Below are 20978 nucleotides of genomic sequence, written 5' to 3' on the forward strand. Positions count from 1 at the left end.
TTTGGTAAGCAGTTCTCTACCAGTTAACAAGCATATTGTTATTTTTTATATTAACAGGTTCACATTTGATTATTATTCTTCTTGTTTAGCTATCTGCGCTCCAAAGCAAAATACTTTACACTTTTCATGCATTCAAGAGTTGAGTGTAGAAGTTGAAAAATGAGTGTGAAAATCACAACCAAAACTTGTGCTTTTAGAAAAGTTGGCTTAGCTATTCCGGTGGCTGTATGATCTGCGCAAGCATTGTCTTTTTCAGGTTCACCTTCTTTGCTCCGAAACTCCTCGGGAAGCATTGTTAAGTCTTGCGGGAGATTTATGTTTGAATTTTCAGTGTTTTTAATCTTAATGATTCTTGAATGTGTACTCGAGTTTCATTTTAGTAATTCAAATCGTTTAAAAAAATTCATATGAAAATTTGAAGGACATTCATCATATCACACTCATTCGATGGCTCTTGAGCTAAAACTATGTTTTGTGTTTTACTTTCCCACATACTATTTATTTTATTTTCAAGCCACATCAAATATTGTGTAACATATTTTCCATATTTAAGTTTAGGTAATTCAGGCTGCGTAAGCATAAAAAGTTGTTTGTTGTATAGACTATAAAAAGGTCCATGATTCAGCTCAATTTTATGCATACCTAAAGCATCAAAGTTTGTTACCAGCAGGAAGAATCTGAAAGATACTTCATGTTCTTTCTGTTCACCTTACAAAATCAATTTTGTGGGGTTTTGTTGAAGTGATAATATTCACCCAAAAATAAATAAATAAAGTACGAGTTAAAAGAAAAAGGGGTGGTTGTGTGGAAATCTTGTTAAAAGTGAATAATAGCAATAATAATTCACCACCATGTTGCTTTCTCTATAAACAAAGGAATCTCAAAGCTCTAAATATGGCCCACGGCAAGGCACCTTCTTAATCATGGTTCTATGGCACGGTTTTCTTGTTTGCTCAAGGCTCCAGAGTTCCTGGCCATGATGACTTGTATCGTTATAAACAAAGTCAGGGCAATGTTTTCCAACAGGCAACTCTGATCAAATGCTTCCAAGATGTATTCAACATCCATGTCTATGGGGATGTGTTGGTTGGAAGCAAATTCCCGAACAGCACTCAATTTAAGAAGGCCTCGTTTTGCTGTTAGTTGCACATGCAAAAGAGTTCAATGAAAACATAAATAATAAATAAATAAATAAATAAATAAGAGAAAAGAAAAGAAGAACAGGCAAAGCAAATACGTCTTTTTTAGAGGGCTAAAGTTGCGGTGCACATAGGTCTTTTTTAGAAGAAATTCATATAGTCAATTCTATATGGAAAAGGGGCTTGCTTTACATTATTGCAGGGGTTCCAATTCGATAAGGAAGTTAATTCAGACTTCACTTGGACAATGATTTTTATCTTTGTGTGTCTTAATCAAATTAAAAGACACTTGTTTTTGACACCAAGCCGTGAAGGAACTAGGAGCTACAGCAAGGTAAGGCCCTAATTGAAAATTAATTAGGGCTGGCACTGTATGTACCTCTCTCAAGACCAGATGATCTGAAGCTAATATTCTAAGATTTGGCAATCTCATATACAATGGGCTCGTTCATAATAAGTCTCATGCCCAAATTAGACTTGTCCATTAAAAATCCAGTTGGCGAACAATTGATACAAAGTCTCAAGTCCGCAAATTATGGATTAATAAAGGTCCATTAATTCCTAAATCATCAAATTGAAGTCCAAGTAGTACAAAACCACGTCAAAAGGCCCAAGTGGTATAAAACCACACAAAATTTTGGAACTACGTTGATTTGATCCGGTCAAGGGTACGTAGGCAGTCTAGCATCCTACTAGACACAATCGCAACAAAAAACAAATCACTTGATACATCAACCAAATTCCCACAAATCAAATCAAACACATTTTTATATGGTAAATGAAATCTCAAATTCTTTCATCCTACTATTTGACTTGAACTCCACAATTAAAGTTTGATTATTAGTTATTACTTTTGAATTAATTGAAGATGAAGATTTGAACTTGAGACTTCTTACAGTATTTTCACAAAAAGTATTATTAAGCTAAGATTTAGTGATTTAATTATTTTCTAAATTATAATTTTATGTAATAAGCTTAGTTTATCTTTTCGAGTTTGCTATTGATTAGAGCATTAACCTTTTTAGGTTGGTTGGGCCTAATCTTGCTCTAAAACTCAATTGGGTCTAGACAAAGTTGGATTTGGGCTGTGCAACGAATAGAGGAAAATGAACGGGTATGAAATTAATTAGAAGATGTATTTGTAGTTTTTTGGGTATTGAATTACATATTTGATGTGCTTGATTCCGTATGCATTAGTAAATACATTGAATAACGTTTCCATACCTATTCCAATTAAGTAAAGATGTAGTAAATCAGAATCCATTACTGCAAATAAAAATAAAGGAATATTGGATAAATTATAATAATAAAAGGTATCTTCTACAATAAGGGTTACATTATTGCAGACCCAAAAAAGAAAACATTATTGCAGTGCCCGAATTGGTTACATTACACCACTTTTCTACAACAGTTTGAATGTTGAGACTAAACAGTCTCTTAAACAAAGCACACTGATCAAACCAATAAAAGCATTATTTACCATGCAGCAAACATCATATCTTGCTCTTGGCTCTTCTTCTATAGACTATGTTGACGATGACCAGTTCTAGAACTTTTAGGGAGTGGAAGAGGAGGGATGCTCTGTTCATGCCTGAAGAAGTTATCTGGATCGACTTTGGTCTTGATCTTTATCAATCTGTTAAAGTTGTCCTTGAAATACCTGTTACCCCAAGCACTTGCTTCAATGAAGCTTATGTTGCTCTTCTTGTTTACCCCCAAATCAAGATCCCTATAATTCACATATGCTTGCCTTGGGAACATTGTGGCATAAGGAGCCATGTAATTGTAAAGCTTCCTAATCCAATCCATGTGCTTTGCCTCATCTTCATGGGGATCTTGCCATGTAGTCAAGTACTGAATTTTAAAGAGAATTCCATTTCTGTGAGGAAGGGAATTTCAGACTCTGAAATTCTGCTCATCTGTCCCCCATATGGATTGAAGATCAACAGAGGACTCTCTTCCTCCATCAGCCTTTTCCAAAGCCCCTCAAGCCCAGTTTCAGGAATTGGGTCTTTGACAAAATCTGATTTTGCTTTGAAATAGTTCTTGAATGTTGATTTTCCTTGAAGCAAAACCTCAGGTGGAGTTCCACTTGGGTACCCTGCTATGTACATCACAGCTTTGAGCCAACTTGTTTCTGTGCAATCCTTTTTTGTCAAACCCAATTCAGGGAATTTTGCTTTCACAACATCAAGCAATCTGTCAGCATCACCAAGAAATTGGGCTTGGTAAAGAGTGGTGATAGTTTTAGTGCCAGTTTTGCTGTCTTTTGATGATTGTATGACGACCCTAATGAAGAGATCTTCATCAAGCTCAGTAGCAGCTACTTGTTGCCATTTATGCAGGACCTTTGTTGCACCTGTTTCCAAGGTCTTAGCAACCGTAAAAACTGTCACCGTTGATGGAACAGGAACCAGCTTTATCTTCCACCAAAGGATGATGCCAAAGCTCGCTCCTCCACCTCCTCTGATTGCCCAAAACAGGTCTTCTCCCATGGCTGCCCTGTCGAGAATTCTGCCAGTAACATCAATGATTCGAGCATCGATGACATTATCAGCACCAAGGCCATATTTTCTCATCATGCTACCATATGCACCACCAGTTATGTGCCCTCCCACACCTAAGCTTGTACAAAGCCCAGCAGGGAAGCCATGCGTTTTGCTCTTCTCTGCAATTCTGTAGTAAACTTCACCTATGGAGGCACCAGCTTGAACCCATGAGCTGTTGTCTTCAATATCGACGATGACCGATCGAAGTTTGGCAAGGTCTACAACAATGAAAGGTGTTTCAGTTTGGGACACATAAGAGAGGGCCTCATAATCATGCCCTCCACTTCTGACCCTGAGATGTATTCCAAGCTGCTTTGAGCAAATGACAGCAGCTTGGACATGAGAATCATGCAATGGTGTGAAAATGAACTCAGGTTTTGGCACTGAAGGGACCAAGTACCTAAGATTCTGTGCTGTAGATTGTAGGGTGGGGATGAATGTAGAGTTCTTTGGGGTGATTAAGGCTGTGGAGAATGGGATTAAAATCTCAGAATTTTCTGAGAGGCATTTGATGAAATTGTCTTGTACTGAAGGTAGAGGTTGTGTGAATGAAGTTGATATCAGAAGAAAAAGAAAGAGTGGGAAAATTGGAAGGTTTGGAATTGGAAGAAGCATGATGCTGGTTACCTTTGTTTAGGGAATTGGCTTAGTGTGGTTTGAGTTGGGGAAGTGGCTTAGTGTTTGTGTATGCTTTATAGTAGCATGAAAAGCTCATATGAGCTAATGCAAACGTCATGCGGTGTTGGGATGATTAAATTGATTTTGGGTCAATTTAGTCTCCATTTTAATTATGGGTTTTGTGGAAAAAGAGTTATATATGGGAGGCTGGTGCTTGCCTTGTACAATGCTTCAAGCATGTGGAGAGTGTGGAGTGTGGACCAATTCAGATTCAACATCTTTGATCTGCCATTTCTACAAATTCATGTTCCTTTAGACTTAATGTCCCATGTAGCCAAGCATCAATTTGTCAAGTCCTTGCTTTAAAGTCAAGTTCACGGGTATTTCATAAATGGTTGTTCGTTTAATCTAAGCAAAACAAAAATGAACTGGCATGTAAATTGTCAAGATAAGGAATACTGTATAAGGTCGTTGTGGGGAAGTTATTCATCTCTCGTAATATAGTGCAAAGTGTTGAGAGTGTTTGCCCTATATTGAAAAGACAAGGGATATTCTAATTTGAGTTTTGATATGAAATCTCAACTTCCTTAACAGAGAATGTTCACGAGTTTCATCTTAATCATTGTTATTGATAATGTAATTTAATTGATACATTATTATCAAACTATGTAGATTTTGAATGATAGGGAAACTTTATCGCATCAAAAAGATGAAAGGAAGGAAAATCAAAACAAACAGGCCCCGCTAGATCCTGAAAGGAAACCAAAACAACGCCAGCAAATAACATAAAATATCAATTTTCACAATTCTAGATTTGAATTGACTACTGTGTCACTAGCATGCCTCGTTTAGAGAAAACAGTGTCATTGTCAAATTGGACAATGACTTTGCCACAATTATGTACCGTGGCCCTCAATTCACCTGCAATTACGCTTTTATGTTATTTTCCTTGCAATCTCTAAAATTATTATTCAGTCTTTTAGCCTTTTACCATAATGGATGAATCATATAACTAATTGACATATGGATAAAATTTTGGTTCCAACGGGTGCACCTCTCCATTGTTTTGTCTCGTGGCATGAGAAGAGAGATAAGAATAAGATAAGTTTATTCGGGATGATGAAGTCTTTTTGTTTGTTTTGTTTTGTGATGCTGTGATGATGATGAAGTTTTTCTTGTAGTTATGAGTGGAGGTTGTATTTTAATACTTGAATTCTTGGTGGATTTGTTTGTCTTTGTTTGGGTACCTAAAGAGATATTTAGTTATATATACCCATTCTTAGCATTAGTGATATAGATAAACTTACAATTTAAACACAAAAAAATCCAAAAATAATAGCTGTCTCTATTGAATTGAATTTTGATTATTAAATTACTTTGATGCTCTTTTGAGTGTTTTGGGTGATTTTTATAAGATTTTGGAGTTGAGTTTGTTTTAAGAAATCGATGGTAGTTTTGTAATTTATAGGAAGTTTGAAGTCTCTTTGTTATGTTATAAATGAGCTTTGGGTGTTTCTAAAGTCTATTTCATGTACGATTTCTTATAATTTGAATTCCTATATTAAGTATAACAGTTAATCTCCTTCATAAAAATCTCAAATTACTATTGTAAACGTTTTTAATCACGAGCGAGCTTTTGCCACTTCTTTGTCCTTGTACTTTGAGCTAGTCCAATCAAACTATTGCATGCGTCGTTGTCAACTATTCAAACCATAAATTACTCGAAGTGGAGAAGGTAAAAAATTTGATGGTGACTTGTGAGTTGAAAGAGGTGAATATAAATTAGTATTTTGAGGTAGTCTTATTTATTTATTTATTAAAATATGCATGCAATAGTTTTTTTTTTTTCCTTCAAGAAAATGCATGCAATAGTTTGATTGCGCTACCTTTGCTTTTTCTGTGACGTAAAAAGCATATCTTGAACTTTGAGAAATGCTGGATTGTGTTTGTATATCAATAGTTGAAGAAAAATTTAGTTGCGCACTGTTTTGCTTTTTTTAGTGAATAATGTTATATTATATGAAAATATTATCACACATGTTACAGTATTATTGACCATAAATAACAAAATAGTAATATAAAACGAAGTTTTTCTCTAACAATGAAGACGTATCTAAAAATTTATGTAAACTTTTTTACTACTAGTGCATTTCCTCGATGGACGACGTGGCATTACGTCAACTTGTCAAGTGTCAACCATGTTTAAAACATCTTTGATGATTTCTTCCCAAGTCATATAGTATAAGATGGAGATGGAATTTATACATACTTGCACGACAAAAATGGCTATTTTCTTTGCTCTTCATAATTACTTTACCACTTGTGCTGCTTGGATATGTATAGAGCCTGTGACTTCAAGCCTGAGGCACCTCTTTGCGTTTACTCTTAATGTTGCTTGTTTTATCAAGTTAAAACTTCTTGCTTGTCTGTAGTTGGTAAGCCCATCAATTAACATGTATTAATTTGATATTTTTCTTTAATTAACATGTATTAGTTGGTAAATATTATGTTTTTTTATATATAAAGAAAGACGATCTCATTAACCAAAGAAAAGCACTTACATGAGATCACTCACAAGCACATCCTGTATGATATGAGGTGGGAGCCCCCCATACCAAAGAAAAGGAACCATGCAGAGATAAAGCATATTTAGCTAAAGTCATTACCCAATATTTTACCAAAAGATTACCATCAACTCATAATATCATTCAACGAACTCTATACTGGATAACAATTTTAATCTGAAAAGAAGAAGAAAAGTTTAATGTATGATTGAACAGAAAAACTTTGACCGTAAAATGTTTCTAGACAAAAACGTTTTCATTTGTATTTTTCTTTAAACGATATTTGAGGGAAGGAAAAATCGAACACAAAACCTACCGTGTCGTGACAGTAATTGTTTTTCAAATCACTTACATGGAAATCTCGCCGCTCAATATGCAAAGACTCTTTTAACTTTTGGAAAATGTTTGCATGTCAAACGCTGAATTTGCTCCATAAGTTCTACACTCACCGGAGTGTCCAGAGGGAAGATACAATCTGCAAATGTCAGAAAAATCAACTACCCACCAAACCAATTCAATTGTCTGCAACGTTGAAATGGTGAATGGCCCAAGATTGATCACACCAATTCAAATCTCTGCCACATGAATTGGGTTAATTTTGTGCCCCACTTTCCAGTCTTCTAACTGGTCAATGTTTTTGTTGTTGGTTACATTTATTGCTTGCTTAGCACTATCAATGTTTACCAATATTAGATTAGAAGTGCTGTTATAATCTTTGAATATGTCCACTAGTTTGGATCACATGTACTGTGGAATATTTCTTAGTGGATGGTTACTGGAAGCAAAGTTCCACCAAAGGCATGTTGGGGCAGGCCGAGTTAGAAAAAACCTTGAATCAGGGAATTTGGTTTGGTGCTGGCAAATTAATTGGTCATTTTAGGTGAATAATGAGTATGGACAAATAGCTAGTTGCTAAAATTTCTGCAACTTGGTCGACTGTTCATAGCAACCCCTTACCAAATTAGTTGCTTTTTTGCTGCCCATGTGCTCCTATAATATAACCTTCTTCAAATAATGGGAAAAAACTCTGTGAGGCATTTCATCAAACACCTTGTTCGTATATGAATGCACACGCAATTTAAGTAAAGATTAGACCTTTCTTAATTGGTTTGCCCCCATGTGATCATGCATATTATCAACCACTTTTGCTTTAACTTAAGACATCTTTAAACATGCAACTACCAAATCTATTGTTTAGAGGCGAGATTCGTGGATTTGAAAGGATCCAGAAGATGCCATGACAAAGTGTTTTAACAGAAGACAGATAAGAATGGTTAGAAAAGGCTAAAGTTGAGTTCTTTAGTTTGATGAGACAATCTCATCTCATCAATTAGTCACTTTGGTCCAATTAAAGAAAAAGTAAAGTATAATATGCAATAACTGCTTTATAGACATTATTAATTACATCATACTTCGCAGATTATTACAACATGCTTCGCGGATTATTACATCATAATACAAAGAAAATGATGAAATGAACACAATCAGAATTTAGAACAGTGCTTCTGCAATTTGGTTTCCATTTTCACTGTTTTGGTAACAGACAATTGGTTTTGAAGAAAGTTGCAAACTTTAACAAGCCTTGACTGTTAGGAAATTATTTTGGAAACTAAAGCATAAATATTTTTAAATTATTGATTGCTAATATTATCATGCATTTATTGTTGAAATTCTATTTCTTCCTAAATGAACGCACACTAGGGATGCTTTGTTCATCCCTGAAGAAGTTGCCAGGATCAACTAAGGTCTTAACATGAACAAGCCTCCTAAAGTTGTTCTTGAAATACTTCAAACCCCAAATGCTTGCTTGTGCATAGCTTGTATGAACATCATTGTTCCTTCCCAAGTCAAGATCCTTATAGTTCAAATAGGCAGCTCTTGGGGACTTTGAAACATATGGTGCCATGTAGTCATACAGCTTGCTCATCAAGCTCTCACCTATCTCATTTTCCCGGTAATCATCCCAAGTGACCATATACAGGATTTTGAATAGATTTCCACTTCTGTGTGGGAAAGGAGTTTCTGAATCGGAAATCTCACTCATTTTTCCACCATAAGGTGTCAATATCAGGTAAGCCTTTACTTCAATTAGTGTTTGCCATAAACCTTCCAAGCCAGCCTCTGAAATAGGTTCATTCACGTAGTCTGATTTTGCTTTGAAGAAGCTCTTAGATTGTTGAGTCCTGCTGAGCAAAGCTTCTGATTCGTTTCTTGAGATGCTAGCAAAGTAAAGGACAGACTCAATCCAACTCATTTCAGTGCAATCGCTGCGGTCAACACTTAACTCTGGAAAATTGTCCTGCATCAAAGGGAGAAGTTTCTCCACGGGCCCAAGAAACAATGAACTGAATTCAATAATAATAGTTTTGTCCCCATTTGTGCCTGCTTTATTTCCAACACCTATGACTGAATGTAGGAAAAGGTCTTCATGAAGCTTATCTGCAATGTTTTGCCATTTAGAAAGAAGTTTGGTTGCACCTTGTTCTGTGGTCCTTGAAATTTTGAAAACTGTTACAGATGGAGGGACAGGAACCAACCTAAGTTTCCACGCCAGAATAACTCCAAAGCTTGAACCTCCCCCGCCTCTAATAGCCCAAAAGAGTTCTTCTCCCATGGATTTTCTGTCAAGAATTCTGCAATTAACGTCGACAATTTTAGCATCAAGGACATTGTCCGCTGCCAAACCATACTTCCTGAACAAGGGACCAAATCCACCTCCACTAATATGTCCTCCCACACCTACGGTAGGACATGACCCTGCTGGAAATCCATAAGCCTTACCTTTTTCTGCAATTCTGTAATACAACTCTCCAAGAGTAGCACCGGATTCAACCCAAGCACTCTCATTCTCTATGTCAACATCGATAGACCGAAGATTGAAAAGATCAATGATGACAAAAGGAGCTCTGGCTACATAAGATTGGCCCTCGTAGTCATGGCCCCCGCTTCGGATTCTGATTAGTATGCGCTTTTTCTTGGAACAAATTACAGCTGCTTGAACATGAGAGTCATGTAAGGGAGTAATGATAGCTTCTGGTCTTGATGTTGCACTGGTCACGAATCTGAGGTTTTGTATGGAAGATTGCACGGCTGAAAAATAAGCAGAACTGCTTTTGGTGATAATGATTTTGCTAGAGTTATTCTTTATGTCGGAGGTAAAACATTGAAGAAAGCTTTCTACAGCGGAATTTGAAGTTGCGAACCAAACTGAGTTGAAAAGGATTAAAAGTAGAGGAAGTAGTTTCATGTGTAAAGTCATCATTTTGATTTCCTATGCACATATGAAATGCATAGGCTATTAGCGCTCTAATACATGTACTATGACTTGGAAAATTAGTGCAGGTGGATTGTGTTTTTATGTTACTAGTGTTAACGATATCCTATTTTAATTAGGAGATTTTTATTTCCTAGTTTATTAAGACTATATTTCTTTCCTTTTGTACAGATATTGTGTAATTATGATTTTATCTTGTTTCCTAGTTTAACCTTATTGGAGTTACATCCTTGTATTATAAATACTTTCTTTTGGAGAATGAAATACAACTTGAAAAAAATATTTTACCTATATTGTTTGACATGACATCAGAGCTAGGTTTTCTAGTGACCTGTGTGTTGCGTTCACCAGTGTTCTAGCCCCATATTTTTTTCTCTACCTATGTCGTGTGTGCCCTCTTGGATTTGTGTGTTGTGTTGTAATGTTCATGCCATTCCTGTCTTCGTGCATCTGCCGTATTTGTGCATTTATTGTATTCTGCTGTGTACTCTACTATGTTCGTGCCTCTCTGTTGTATTTGTACCTTTGCTGTGTTCCGTTGTATACCCTATCGTGATTTGTTGAGTTTCTGCTTCAAATGTGAGTGATAACTCCATTGTTGGTGCTGTTGATGCTACTTATGCAAATTTATGTGTTTCTGACTTTATTCAAAATACTGACTCCAATACTTGGATAATTGATACTGGTGCTTCTGATCATATGACTTATGATGCTAAATTTTTTGATGAGTTGTCAAGTAACACCCGTAACTCATACATAACTAGTGTTAACGGCTTGCCCTCTCCAATTATTGACGAGGGCACGATCTCTCTTACTCCTACTCTATCCTTGTCTTGTGCATTATTAGTTCCCAATATCCATTGTAACTTGTTATCTATTGGTCGATTACTTAATACACTTAATGCAGCTGTTACTTTATATCCTACACATTGCTCTTTTCAGGATCTTAAGACTCACGAGACGATTGGGCATGATAACCGGATAGGGGGTTATATTATTTGACATTGCCTTCTACACCAGATCGTGATCGTGTCGTTAATATTGTTCAAAGTTGTAGTGTCAAAGACAAACAACAAATTTGGTTATGGCATCGTCGCCTAAGACACTCGTCATTTGGCTACCTTAAGCATCTGTTTCTATCTTTATTACGCTCTTATGCTGAGTCTAGATTTAAGTGTGAGACATGTATTTTGGCCAAAAGTCATCGCACTGTGTGGGTCCAGCTCGCTTTACTTCGAACGGATTTCGTTGGTTTGTCACATTTATTGATGATTGTACCCGATTTACTTAGATTTTCTTATTGAAAAATAAACATGATGTTGCTTTCATCATTTCAGAGTTTTGTACTATAGTGTCTACTCAGTTTCATGCTCGGGTCAAAATATTCCAGATTGATAACGAAGACGAATATGTAAATAATACTTTGGCGTCTTTCTTCCATGCTCAATGTATTATTCACCAAACGACAACCCTTTTTACCCTTCAATAAAATGGTGTGTTTGAAAGAAAGAACCGACAATTGCTTGAAGTTGTCCACTCACTCATATTGGATATGTTTGTTCCCCATTATCTTTGGGGGCATGTTGTTCTGTCTGCTACCTATTTGATTAATCATACTCTTAGCTGGGTTCTTGATTTCAAGACTCCGCATGATGTATTTGGTGATCATGTTTCCCCTATCTCCGTCTCCAAGTTACATATAAAGTTTTTAGGTGTGTTGCCTATATTCATGTCTACTCTCATCAACGGAGTAAACTTGATCATTGTGCTCTGCGATGTGTCTTTATTGGTTACTCTTCTAATTAGAAAGGTTATAAGTGCTATCATCTACCTACCCAGAAGGTGCATGTTACTTTAGACGTGACTTTCCATGAAGAAATGCCCTATTATGTCTCTTCCTTCTCTTCGATTCAAGGGGATAGGGGGAGTGAATTGGAGAGTCTTGGATTGGAGAATCTTGGACTTGAATTAGAGAATGATGTGTTTGAAGATATTGCTATCGAGAAGGAAGCGACTGGTTGCACTGAAGCAAGCGACCGATCTCCTATTTTTGAAGATGAACCATGTGGGCTCTGTGAATAAACAACCGATTGCCCTTTGAAACTGGACCGGTTGCCCATATCTGGAGATGAAGCAGGTGCTCTTGGTGTCGAAACGACCAGCCATATTGAGGCAAGAGACCAGTCGCCTGTATCTGAAAATAATGATAGTGATTCTTTTGTGGATGAGTTCGATACAATACCCCTCTCTATCCTGCTAGTGCCCCAATATACTCGTGATAGTTAATCAAGTGAGGTAATTTCTAATGATCTATCTGTGTAAACTTATCAGTTACCCCCACGAACCACTCGTGAGAAACCTAAAGTATAATATTCTCCTGATATACATACCAAGTCTAAATATCTCATTAGTCATTATGTGTCAACTCATCCTTTGTCTAAGTCATATGCATTATATTTGTGTCAATTATCTAGTGTATTTATGTCAACTAAGCAACATGATGTTTTGTCTAACCCCAAATGGATGGATGCCATGAATGTTGAAATGAATGCCTTGAACAAGAATAAAACATGGGATTTAGTTCTTTTGCCACGAGGGAAGAAAGTTGTTGGATGCAGATAGGTGTTTACTTTGAAACATAAGGTTCATGGTTTCATTGATCGTCACAAAGCTAGATTGGTAGCAAAGGGTTATACTTAGACCTATGGAATAGATTATTTGGAGACTTTTGCTCCAGTGGCAAAGCTTAATACTGTGCGTATACTATTGTCCCTGGCTACTAACCGCGACTGGCCTTTATTGCAATTCGATGTCAAAAATGCGTTTCTACATGGTGACCTCAATAAGGAGATTTACATGGATCTCTCTCTTGGTATTCCTGTAACCTCTAAGGAGGGTGTTGTGTGTAAGTTGCAAAAGTCCTTATACAGATTGAAGCAGTCTCCAAGAGCGTGGTTTGGGAGATTTGCAGCATCTATGAAGAAATTTAGGTGTGTGCAGAGTAACTTAGACCATACTTTGTTTCTAAAGTATCATAAAGGTAAATTGACAGCTTTAATTATTTATATTGATGATATGATTGTGACTAGAGATGATCAGGCAGAAATGCAAAATCTTTAGAAGTATATGGCTTCCAAGTTTGAGAGGAAGTCGTTAGGTGATTTGAAGTATTTTCTTGGGATTGAAGTTGTCAGATTTAAACATGGTATCTTTTTGTCTCAAAGAAAATATATTTTGGATTTACTTGCAGAGACTAGAATGTTGGATTGTAAACCAATTGATACTCTTAGTGAACAGAATCATAAGTTGGGGTTGTAACCTGATTAAGTCCCTACAGATAAAGAGCGTTATCAATGACTTGTAGGAAAATTGATATATTTAGCTCACACACGTCCTGATATTGCATATGCAGTGAGTGTAGTGAATCAGTTCATGCATTCTTCTAGTGAAGATCGTATGGGTGTTGTGATGCATATTTTGAGGTATCTGAAAGTAACTCCTGGCAATGGGTTAATATTTTCTAAGTATGGTCATACATATGTGAAAGGGTATACATATGCTGATTGGGCTGGTTCGGTCACTGATAGACGTTCTACGTCTAGGTATTTCACATTTGTTGGTGGTAATCTTGTTACTTGAAGGAGTAAAAAACAAAAAGTGGTGTCTCGGTTTAGTGCCAAAGCTGAGTATTGTGGGATGGCTCAAGGTGTATGCAAGTTACTATGGTTGAAGAGATTGTTGAGAGATCTTGGGTTTGCGCCCCATAAACCCATTGATTTGTATTGTGATAACAAAATTGCAATTGCGATTACTCATAACCCTGTGCAACATGATTGTACAAAGCACGTGGAGATTGATCGAGATTTTATTAAAGAGATGGTGGATGCTGAGATTGTTTCTTTTCTGTTTATATCATCCGAGTATCAACTGGCAAATGTATTACGAATGCTGTGTATACCACTGTTTTTCTTAACTTGCTTGACAAGTTGGGCATGCGTGACATCTTTGCTCCAACTTGAGGGGGAGTGTTAGCGAGATCCTAGCTTAATTAAGAGATTTATTTCCTAGTTTATTAGGACTATATTTCTTTCCTTTTGTACAAATATTGTGTAGGATTTTATCTTGTTTCTTAGTTTGACCCTACTAGGGTTACATCATTGTATTACAAATACCTCCTTTTGGAGAATGAAATACAATCTGAAAAAAAATATTCTACCCATATTGTTTGACAACTAGTGGGAGAAAAATTTAGTTGTAACGGGATATTAGTTTTGTTATTTTTGGCCAATAATACTATGTCATATGAAAGTATTATCACGCATGTCATAGTATTATTGGCTAAGAATTAAAAAAAATATATATATATATATATATATATACATCCCCGTTTCATAGAAGTCTTTCTCCAACGGTGGAGGCATATCTCAAAATTTATGTAAATGGTTTTTTACTGCTAGTGCATTTCCTTGATGGACATGGCATTATGTCAACTTGTCAAGCGTCAAACTTGCTTAAAACATCTTAGATTATATCTTCTCAAGTCATATAGCCATAAGGTGGAATTTATATATACTTGCACGCTATTTTCTTTGCTCTTAATAATTCCTTTCCTAGTGTGCAATATTGAAATGGTGAACGTCCCAACATTGACCACCCCAATTCCAATCTCTGCCACATGAATTGGGTTATTTTTGTGCCCCACTTTCCAGTCTTCTAACTGGTCAATGCTTCTTCTTTTTTTGTTACATTTATTGTTTGCTTATCTAGAAGTGCTGTTATATTCTTTGAATATATCCACTAATTTGGATCACATGTACTGCGGAATATTACTTGGTGGAGGGTTATTGGAAGCAAAGTTCCACCAGGGACATGCTGAGGCACGACGGGTTAAAAAAACCTAGAATCAGGGAATTTGGTTTGGTTCTGGAAAATTAATTGGTCAGTTTAGGTGAATAATGAGTATGGACAAATAGCTAGTTGCTAAAATTTCTGTCTTGGTCGACTGTTCAGAGCAAGCTTTTTCGCTACCTCTATTTGGTTGGGCCTTAAGAAGTTGTTCCCTCAAATCCTGGAGAATTCTCAATGGGTAATTGACAATGGTTTTCAAATTGATTTTTGGACTGATAATTGGATGGGCGATTCTTTGATGCTTTTGTTAGGCATTCCTCCCTCAGTGGCTCTCTCTTTTCGTGGTAAAGTTTCTGATTTTATTAATAATTGTCGTTGAGATTTGCGTGTGAATTTTGTAAGGGCTTTTCGGCATTTGGCAGCTTCTATTGATTTGCCTATTGAGCCGTACGCTGATCAATTTATTTGGACTGGTGCTGTGTCTGGCATTTTATCAGCGAAAGAAGCATATTTGTGGCTTTCTTCTCATAATGTCTCCGTGCAATTATGTAACTTGGTCATTTTAGGTGAATAATGAGTATGGACAAATAGCTAGTTGCTAAAATTTCTGTAACTTGGTCGACTGTTCATAGCAACCCATTATCAAATTAGTTGCTTTTTTGCTGCCCATGTGCTCGCATAATATAACCTTCTTCAAATAATGAGAAAAAACTCTGTGAGGTATTTCATCAAACACCTTGTTCGTATATGAATGCAAACGCAACTTAAGTAAAGATTAGGCCTTTCTTAATTGGTTTGCCCCCATGTGATGAAATGATGAAATGAAATGAACACTATCATAATACAAAGAAAATGATGAAATGAACACTATCAGAATTTAGAAGGGTACTTCTGAAATTTGGTTTTCATTTTCACTGTTTTGGTAACAGACAGTTGGGTTTGAAGAAAGTTCCAAACTTCATTCATTGTTGGCAATTGGGATTGCTAATATTATCATGTATTCATTGTTGAAACTCTAGTTCTTCCTAGATAGGCACACTGGGATGCTTTGTTCATCCCTGAAGAAATTACCAGGATCAACTAAACTCTTAACATGAACAAGTCTCCTAAAGTTGTTCTTGAAATACTTCAAACCCCAAACGCTTGCTTCTGCATAGCTTGTATGAACATCCTTGTTCCTCCCCAAGTCAAGATCCTTATAATTCAAATAGGCAGCTCTTGGGAACTTTGAAACATATGGTGCCATGTAGTCATACAGCTTTCTCATCAAGCCAAGATATTTCTCAGTTTCCCTGTAATCATCCCAAGTGACCATATACTGGATTTTGAATAGATTTCCACTTCTGTGTGGGAAAGGAATTTCTGAATTGGAAATCTCACTCATTTTTCCACCATAAGGTGTCAATATCAGGTAAGCCCCCACTTCAATTAGTGTTTGCCATAAACCTTTCAAGCCAGCTTCGGAAATAGGTTGAGTCACATAGTCTGATTTCGCTTTGAAGAAGCTCTTAGATTTTATAGTCCTACTGAGCAAAGCTTCTGATTCGTTTCTTGGGATGTAATCAAAGTAAAGAACAGACTCAATCCAACTCATTTCAGTGCAATCGCTGCGGTCAACACTTAACTCTGGAAAATTGTCCTGCATCAAAAGGAGAAGTTTCTCCACCGGCCCAAGAAACAATGAACCGAATTCAATTACAATAGTTTTTCCACCATTTGTGCCAGCTTTATTTCCAACACCTATGACTGTATGTAGGAAAAGGTCTTCATGAAGCTTATCCGCAATGTTTTGCCATTTTGAAAAAAGTTTGGTTGCTCCTTGTTCTGCGGTCTTTGAAAATCTGAAAACTGTAACAGATGGAGGAACAGGAACCAGTCTAAGTTTCCACGCCAGAATCACTCCAAAGCTTGAGCCTCCCCCTCCTCTAATAGCCCAAAAGAGTTCTTCTCCCATGGATTTTCTGTCAAGAATTCTGCCATTAACGTCGACAATTTTAGCATCAAGGACATTGTCAGCTGCCAGACCATACTTCCTAAACAAGGTACCGAATCCACCTCCACTAATATGTCCCCCCACACCTATGGTAGGACATGACCCTGCAGGAAATCCATAAGCCTTGCTTTTTTCTGCAATTCTGTAATACAACTCTCCAAGAGTAGCACCGGATTCAACCCAAGCACTCTCATTTTCTATATCAACATCGATAGATCGAAGATTGAAAAGATCAATGATGACAAAAGGAGCTCTGGATACATAAGATTGGCCCTCGTAGTCATGGCCTCCGCTTCGGGTTCTGATTAGTATGCCCTTTTTTTTGGAGCAAATTACAGCTGCTTGAACATGAGAGTCATGAAAGGGAGTAATGATAGCTTCTGGTTTTGATGTTGAACTGCTCAAGAATCTGAGGTTTTGTATTGAAGATTGCACGAGTGAGAAATAAGCGGAACTGTGTTTGGTGATTATGATTTTGCTAGAGTTATATTGCTGTATGTGGGAGGTAAAACATTGAAGAAAGCTGTCTGCAGCTGAACTTGAAGTTGTGGACCAAACTGAGTTGAAAAGGATGAAAAGTAGAGGAAGCATTTTCATGTGTAAGGTCACCATTTTGATTTCCTCTGTACATATGAAATGCATAGGCTATTAGCTCTCTAATATATGTACCATGACTAGGAAAATATGAGTTCAAAAAAAATGACTTGGAAAATTAGTGGAGGTGGATTGTGTTTGTGCGTCAATAGTGGGAGAAAAAATTAGTTGTAAATATCACTGTTTTACTATTTCTGATCAATAATGCTATATCATACGAAAGTATTATCACGTGTATTATAATATTATTAATCGAGAATAATAAAATAGTGTTAGTCCCACATTTTATAAAAGTCTTCCTTCATCGATGGAGGAATACTACTAGGGCATTTCCTTGATGGACATGGCATTATCTCAACTTGTCAAAAGTCAACCTTGCTTAAAATATCCAAGATTATGTCTTGTCAAGTCATATAGCTGTAAGGTGGAATTTATATATACCTTCACCACAAAAATAGCTATTGTCTTGTCAAGTCCTATAGCTGTAAGGTGGAATAATTCATTTCCTAGTGTGCAATGTTGAAATGGTGAATGGCTCAAGATTGAACACACCAATTACAATATCTGCCACATGAATTGGGTGGTCCCACTTTCCAGTCTTCTAACCGGTCAATGTTTTTGTTGTAGTTACATTTATATTCTTCGAATTATATCCACTAGTTTGGATCATACGTACTGCGGAATATTACTTAGCGGATGGTTATTGGAAGCAAAGTTCCACCAAGGACATGTTGAGGCAGGCCGAGTTAGAAAAAACCTAGAATCAGGGAATTTGGTTTGGTGCTGGCATATTAACTGGTCATTTTGGGTGAATAATGCATATGGACAATAGCTAGTTGATAAAGTTTCCGTGTCTTGGTCGACTGTTGGGAGCAACCCATTATCAAATTAGTTGCTTTTTTGCTGCCCATGTGCTCCTATAATATAACTTTCTTCAAATAATGGGGAAATACTATGTGAGGCATTTCATCAAACACCTTGTTGGTATATGAATGCACACGCAATTTAAGAAAGGCAAGTGGGGCCAAAACATCATAATTCACATCATAATACAAAGAAAATCGAGAGGGGAAAAAAGGACAAGGAAACTATGATATGAACAACGTCACAATAACAGACATATGGGTTTGAACATAGTTCCAAACTTTATTCATCCTAGGCAATTGGGATTGCTAATATTATCATGTATTGATTGTTGAAGCTCTATTTCTTCCTAGATGGATACACAGGGATGCTTTGTTCATCCCTGAAGAAGTTACCAGGATCAACTAAGGTCTTCACTTGAGCAAGTCTCATGAAGTTATTCTTGAAGTAACTCAAACCCCAAATGCTTGCTTGTGCATAGCTTGTGTTAGCATCCTTGTTCCTCCCCAAGTCAAGATCCTTGTAGTTCAAATAGGCAGCTCTTGGGTACTTTGAAACATATGGTGCCATGTAGGCATGCAGCTTTCTCATCATGCCAATATGTTTCTCAGTTTCCTTCTCATCATCCCAAGTGACCATATACTGGATTTTGAATAGATTTCCACTTCTGTGTGGGAAAGGAATTTCTGAATTGGAAATCTCACTCATTCTTCCACCATAAGGTGTCAATATCAGGTAAGCCCCTACTTCAATTAGTTTTTGCCATAAACCTTCCAAGCCAGCTTCTGAAATAGGTTCATTGACATAGTCTGATTTTGCTTTGAAGAAGCTCTTAGATTGTTGAGTCCTATTGAGCAAAGCTTCTGATTCGTTTCTTGAGATGCTAGCAAAGTAAAGAACAGACTCAATCCAACTCATTTCGGTGCAATCGCTGCGGGCTACACTTAACTCTGGAAAATTGTCCTGCATCAAAAGGAGAAGTTTCTCCACCGGCCCAAGAAACAATGAACCGAATTCAATAACAATAGTTTTGCCACCATTTGTGCCAGCTTTATCTCCAACACCTATGACTGTATGTAGGAAAAGGTCTTCATGAAACTTGTCTGCAATGTTTTGCCATTTAGAAAGAAGTTTTGTTGCACCTTGTTCTGTGGTCTTTGAAATTGAGAAAACTGTCACAGATGGAGGGACAGGAACCAACCTAAGTTTCCATGCCACAATGACTCCAAAGCTTGAACCTCCCCCTCCTCTAATGGCCCAAAAGAGTTCTTCTCCCATGGATTTTCTGTCAAGAATTCTGCCATTAACGTCGACAATCCTAGCATCGATGACATTGTCAGCTGCTAGACCATATTTTCTCAGTATGGTACCAAATCCACCTCCACTAATATGTCCCCCCACACCCATAGTAGGACATGACCCTGCTGGAAATCCATAAGCCTTACTTTTTCTGCAATTCTGTAATACAACTCTCCAAGAGTAGCACCGGATTCAACCCAAGCACTCTCATTTTCTATGTCAATATCGATAGACCGAAGATTGAAAAGATCAATGATGACAAAAGGAGCTCTGGATACATAAGATTGGCCCTCGTAGTCATGGCCCCCGCTGCGGATTCTGATTTGTATGCCGTTTGTCTTGGAGCAAATTACAGCTGCTTGAACATGAGAATCATGAAAGGGATAAATGATAGCTTCTGGTTTTGATATTGAAGTGTTCAAGAATCTGAGGTTTTGTATGGAAGATTGCACGACTGAGGAAAAAGCAGAACTGTTTTTGCTGAGAATGATTTTGCTACTTGAGTTGAGATTCTGTATGTGGGAGGTAAAACATTGAAGAAAGCTTTCTGTAGCTGAATTTGAAGTTATGGACCAAACAGGGTTGAAAAAGATGAAGAGTATTGGAAGTAGTTTGAATATCTCCATATTCATTTCCTCTGCGCAGTTTGAAGTGTGAAATGCATAGGCTATTATATCTCTAATATATCTACCATGACGTGGAAAAGTATGAGTCCAAAAAAAAGAATACGTAAAGTATTTCAGACATTAGATGTCCATTGAAGACAAAGTCAATGCTTAAACTTTCTCCTTTCTTTTTCAGTTAATACAAGCAAGAACCTTCGCAAATAAAAAAATGCGCAAGAGAATACGTCAGAGACTGAAAGCCAAGTTCTGTACAAGTTCAAAGTCTTCTCGAAAGCTTATTTTAAGGTTGAAGACGCCAAAGATTTAATTAATCGCAGTTTGAATCATATGATCTATGTCATCGCTGTCTCTCTCAGTTGTAGTTTTTGGTCATTGGTTTCATTAAGTTAAAGAAATCCTTATTGTGAGCGGGGTTACCACAATGGTTGTCGCCCTCCCCCTTCTACCTTACTTGGCATCAGGATAGAAACCACAACGTTTCTCTCCTCTCAATATAACCAAGAAAAGAAATCCTTATTGTTGACCACATATAAAATTGTACACGTTTAGTCGCAGTATTATTTGTTTTTGGAAAAATAAAAAATAAAAAGTCGCATTATTAGTTGCAGTA

At 36.9% G+C, this 20978-nt stretch overlaps 2 protein-coding genes and 2 pseudogenes across 3 annotated transcripts; all 4 read right to left on the reverse strand.

Moving 5' to 3' along the window:
• Positions 1–2418: 2418 nt before the first annotated feature.
• LOC103325278 (monolignol oxidoreductase AtBBE-like 15) lies at positions 2419–4433 on the reverse strand. Its single transcript, XM_008227434.2, is given in 2 exon segments — positions 2419–3028; positions 3031–4433. Coding segments are annotated over 2 exon segments (1644 nt in total). The 5' UTR covers positions 4304–4433; the 3' UTR covers positions 2419–2657.
• A 3785-nt stretch (positions 4434–8218) lies between these two features.
• On the reverse strand, positions 8219–10162 carry LOC103325370 (tetrahydroberberine oxidase pseudogene; annotated as a pseudogene).
• Positions 10163–15868: 5706 nt separating this feature from the next.
• Positions 15869–17680, reverse strand: LOC103325280 (tetrahydroberberine oxidase pseudogene; annotated as a pseudogene). Its single transcript, XR_016125038.1, has one exon. The product of XR_016125038.1 is annotated as a tetrahydroberberine oxidase pseudogene (transcript).
• A 903-nt stretch (positions 17681–18583) lies between these two features.
• LOC103325281 (tetrahydroberberine oxidase-like) lies at positions 18584–20399 on the reverse strand. The gene has a single exon (XM_008227436.2). The coding sequence runs from the start codon at positions 19848–19850 to the stop codon at positions 18783–18785; it is 1068 nt and encodes a 355-aa protein (XP_008225658.2). The 5' UTR covers positions 19851–20399; the 3' UTR covers positions 18584–18782.
• Positions 20400–20978: the final 579 nt, after the last annotated feature.

This window comes from Prunus mume, linkage group LG3 (genome assembly GCF_029339155.1).
Source record: "Prunus mume cultivar Tortuosa linkage group LG3, ASM2933915v1, whole genome shotgun sequence".
Taxonomy (NCBI): domain Eukaryota; kingdom Viridiplantae; phylum Streptophyta; class Magnoliopsida; order Rosales; family Rosaceae; genus Prunus; species Prunus mume.

Excerpts from the sequence above, each read along its gene's own strand:
- LOC103325281 (XM_008227436.2), bottom strand. The coding sequence starts at position 19,850 with ATGGGTGTGGGGGGACATATTAGTGGAGGTGGATTTGGTACCATACTG.